Source organism: Nuphar pumila, chromosome 6 (assembly GCF_984573655.1).
Source record: "Nuphar pumila chromosome 6, dmNupPumi1.hap1.1, whole genome shotgun sequence".
In the NCBI taxonomy this organism is placed as follows: domain Eukaryota; kingdom Viridiplantae; phylum Streptophyta; class Magnoliopsida; order Nymphaeales; family Nymphaeaceae; genus Nuphar; species Nuphar pumila.
This window is the reverse complement of record NC_143254.1, coordinates 103,311,754-103,316,152: the sequence shown is the minus strand read 5'-3', so window position 1 is coordinate 103,316,152 and position 4,399 is coordinate 103,311,754. Positions and strand designations below refer to the sequence as shown.

The 4,399-nt window shown below is 42.4% G+C and overlaps 1 protein-coding gene across 1 annotated transcript; it reads left to right on the top strand.

Moving 5' to 3' along the window:
* The first annotated feature begins 629 nt into the window (after positions 1 to 629).
* On the top strand, positions 630 to 3,861 carry LOC149835482 (AP2-like ethylene-responsive transcription factor ANT). The gene is made up of 8 exons (XM_090009595.1): positions 630 to 855; positions 949 to 1,609; positions 1,718 to 1,800; positions 1,975 to 1,983; positions 2,068 to 2,156; positions 2,269 to 2,342; positions 2,574 to 2,650; positions 3,395 to 3,861. Exons 1-8 carry the CDS (start codon positions 630 to 632, stop codon positions 3,859 to 3,861), a joined length of 1,686 nt encoding a protein of 561 aa, XP_089865721.1.
* The last annotated feature ends 538 nt before the right edge of the window (positions 3,862 to 4,399 follow it).

The window sequence follows — 4,399 nt, the reverse complement described above, 5'->3', positions numbered from 1 at the left end:
AAGTTGCAGAAGGTACAGAAACTGTACCGTTGTGAGGTGACTTATTGGACAGTTGTCATCCCTGTCAATCCATCCATTGCCAATTTGCCATGGCCTCTAAAAGAGCACCCTGTGCATTGCATGGAGGGTGGGAGAAGGAAGTTTCCTTCCATGGTAACCCTGCTATTAGTAATGGGTGCTGTACATTGGGTGACCAACATAACCAGGCCCAGTTGAGGTTCTTTTTTCTTGTTTGAAGGTGTTTTGCAGAGTGTGATCAGGGTCATTACTCATCACCAGATGGTTTCTCTTTTCTTTTTTCCAAAAGCAGAAAGGGAAAAGTTTAATTCTAGTCTTTCTCATGCCACAGATCCCTATGGAATTCTTTAAGATATGATGACTCATTCTTTTTGCTTAGTTTAAAGGGAACGGTGCCTTCTTTTTACAGAGGTTGGTGAGAGAAAGAGGTCATGAAGTGTGCTGTCTAGAACCACAGAGAAGAATACGCTTATTATAAAGGATGAAAAACAAAGGAGGAGATGCCAATCTCTGAGTGATGCTTTATGATATAGTTAATGATTGAATAGGAAGGAAATAAGATGAAATCAATGGACAACTGGTTGGGTTTTTCACTCTCTCCTCATATTGACATGGAGGCCACAGTCTCAGCCCATCATCAAGAGCAGGCGCCAGCTACTGCTGCTTCAGCACCTTTTTTCCTTGATTCCCATTTGAACAGGCAGCTGGACAACTCTGGGGTATGCTATAGCATTGAAGCAGAGAATCGGGGTTTCTGGCCTCACTTAACAGCAATGCCACTCAAATCTGACGGTTCCCTATGCATCATGGAAGCACTCAACAGATCACAAATACAAGGTTTTCTGTTCACTCTTATCACTTGCTGTTCTTATCTCCATATGATTTAGAGAACTCGCTTGCTTATCTTTTGCTTACTTGAAAAATGGCCAGGTGGTCTAATACCTGCTTCATCGCCTAAACTGGAAGATTTCTTGGGTGGTGCATCCATGGGAACTCCCCAATATGAGGATGAAAATGAGGCCATGGTTCATAGTCTAGATGGTATCTATTATCAACAAAGCCCAACATCAGAGCACACTAGGCACTCACTCATTATTCACCCATATAGACATGTTGACATCCAGCACCACCCATCTTTCCAACTACTGCCACAAGATGGAATTTGCTCTGCAATAACAAACCATGAGCCTTTCCACTCATCATTAGGTGATGAGTCCAAAAGGAATCATTTTGCAGACTCTTGCCTGCTTCTCCCTACAATAGCAGATGATGATGGTGCCTCTGTTCTCAAGCATTGGGTGAGAAATGACTCTTGTGAGTTGGAACGCAAGATGAACAGTATACGTGATGAGTCTTCTACTATTGGAGCTATGGGCTATGGTGATTTGCAGTCCTTGAGTCTGTCAATGAGCCCTAGTTCACAGTCTAGCTGTGTTACAGCACCACAGCAGGTCTCTTCTGCTGGAGCTGATTCGGTTGCTATGAAAGTTAGGAAGAAGGGAGGTGGAAAAGTTGTGCAGAAACAGCCTGTGCATAGGAAGTCCATTGACACCTTTGGACAGAGAACATCTCAGTATAGAGGGGTTACAAGGTTAGTCTCAAAACCCCACGTCAATGTGCAAATATATAAATTAGTGGGGCACTCTTTTGTTTTTGACTGATTTTGGTTAGTTGCTGTTGTCATGATTGTGTTTATCAGACATAGATGGACTGGTAGATATGAAGCCCATCTATGGGACAATAGCTGTAAGAAGGAAGGGCAAACCAGAAAAGGAAGACAAGGTTAGTCTGGTCAATATTTTTCCCATTTAGAGTCACTGTCTGAAGTACTGTGCCTTCTTTTTTTCAAGTTTCTTCCACCCTGTAAACTTGCTGGTTCTCTCTGTTTGACTATTTTGTTTTTGTGTTTGTCATGTTCTTTCTCATGGAAATATGATATAAACAACACTACTGCAGTCTATCTAGGTAACCACCTTCTTCATTAACCAGTCACTTTGACTCCATCTTGTCTCTTTTCCATTTTTCAAGTTCCTAATTTGTGTGTTGCAGGTGGCTATGATATGGAAGAGAAAGCAGCTAGGGCTTATGACTTAGCAGCACTCAAGTATTGGGGGCCGTCTACTCACATCAATTTTCCAGTACATGACAGTCACCTTAAAGTCCTTGGTTTTAGTTTAGAAAAGATTATGCATTAGAATTTATTTGTTATACCTTTTCTTTCTGTTGTTGAGTTTGCTATTTTCTTGGCAGTTGAGCAATTACCAGGAAGAACTTGAAGAGATGAAGAACATGAGCAGACAAGAGCATGTTGCTCACTTAAGGAGGTATGCAAATACTGACCCTATCTGGGCGTTGTTATTCTTGAAAGGAGGATTCACCTCTCATATTTTGTCTATTTTAGGAAAAGTAGTGGGTTTTCAAGAGGCGCATCTATGTATAGAGGTGTAACAAGGTAAGCCTTATTTTTGTCATCATCATCATCATCACCATCATCTTCATCTTGATCAACTTATTTCCTTCCAATTTTAGTTTTGTTTTTGCATGTCTTAATCCAGGCATCATCAACATGGGAGGTGGCAAGCTAGGATTGGTAGAGTAGCTGGAAACAAAGACCTTTATCTTGGAACCTTTAGTAAGTTTCTTCCTTTCTGTATTCACAAGGCTTCTTTATTATATATACTAATCTGAACCAATAATCATCCTTTGTCTATTTTATGCCTTTTCTACATTGGCCTTTCTCTAACTGAATAGTTTTACAAAGTTCACAATCTTCCCTCCCTATATAAGTTTAATTGCTGCATTTTATTGTTACGTTCAGAAAAAAAAACTTGTTCAAATTTGTTCTTTTATGACACTAAGGGGGCGTTTGAATCCACGTCCGCAGGACACACTGAGTGCTGGCCCCATGTGCGTCAGCTTGCCCACACAAACGCGGGACTTGCAGATGCTGATTTGGTGCGTGCCGCTGGTCCACTGCTCCCTACGGAACAGTGTTGGAGGGACAGTTAGGCACGCAAAAAAAAACATTTTTTTTATGATGTTTGGACAGGGCAGGACAGCGCGTCCTGGTCCTTCCTCGAATGCGACAGGACAGGACAGGACATGCTGTTCCGTTCTCCGCTGTCTGCTATTAAAATGCAACCTAAGATTCTACATTGATCTCTTCATCCAGAGATCAATGCAGTCACCCTAAGATTCTTCCTATTTGTGAGTAATTTGAGGCAGGGCCCCTTGCAATTGCAGCAGGTTTTACAAAAAGAATCGATCACGATTTGGAACTTGTTCTTTTCATGGCTGCTCTTAATTACATTCTTGTCACCATTTTAATGCATGATTAGCAATTGTACTAACAAATGGCATTGTATGATGCTCTTAGGTACTCAGGAGGAAGCAGGAGAAGCATATGACGTTGCTGCAATCAAATTCCGAGGAATGAATGCTGTGACCAACTTTGACATAACCAGATATGATGTAGAGAGAATAATGGCTAGCAGCACTCTGTTGACAGGAGAGATGGCCAAGCGAAACAGAGATCTTGAAAATGGCGATGAAGCAGCAAATCATCAACAAAACATGATAGAGAGTGGCAGTGGAGGAGCTCATTTGTCTGAAGAAAACATCGGCTCCAATGACTGGAAAATGGTTCTTTGCCAAACCACAGATCAAGCTCCTGTTGCAATTGATCAACTCGACCAGAAACCTGATGCTGTTACCAGCTACCCCCCATACTCATTCGGTGACACAATCGGAGTCGGTACCCACTTGCTGGACCAGACGACTCAGGGTAGAGGAGGCCAACAAATTGATGGTGAACTTATCTCATGCTTCATCAATGGTGACTAGCATGAGTAGCAGCAGCATCTCAGAGGGTGCAAGAGAAGGAAGCCCCAACAAATCCGGCATGCCTGTGCTTTTCGCAAAGCCGCTGTCTGCAATGCCCAACAACATGGTTTTTCAAGGCCCTGTGAGTGCTTGGACGCCAACAGCTCACCTTAGGCCTGTCATCTCCATGACTCACATGCCTGTTTTTGCAGCATGGACTGATACATAGATGGTAATTGGAAATGCAAAGTTCATAGTTTTGCAAGCAACTCAAAATCACCTTTACCCACCTGGTCTTTGTAACCAGTGTGAAATGCGACTAGAAGGGGAATTTTTGTTTTGTTGGTGAAAAATGATAGGACTTAAAAGGGCTATACTTGAGGCTTCAGAGGCATAAAACATTCAGACTTGCTTCTTGTAAAGCTTGCTTATATCTTTTCAAAAATGCGTCATCACGCCTCGTTCGAAGACCATGGTGAAAATGCGTAACAAATGACTTCAAAAGTCGGGGTTCACCGGCATTTGCCCTCACTGCGCTTTTGACCATGTGGGCACACTC

Bases quoted from the DNA above. Each gene is read 5' to 3' on its own strand.
- LOC149835482 (XM_090009595.1), top strand. From the start codon at position 630: ATGGAGGCCACAGTCTCAGCCCATCATCAAGAGCAGGCGCCAGCTACT. The intron at 856-948 runs GTTTTCTGTTCA...AAAAATGGCCAG, and splicing joins CAACAGATCACAAATACAAG to GTGGTCTAATACCTGCTTCA. The intron at 2,651-3,394 runs GTAAGTTTCTTC...TGATGCTCTTAG, and splicing joins CCTTTATCTTGGAACCTTTA to GTACTCAGGAGGAAGCAGGA.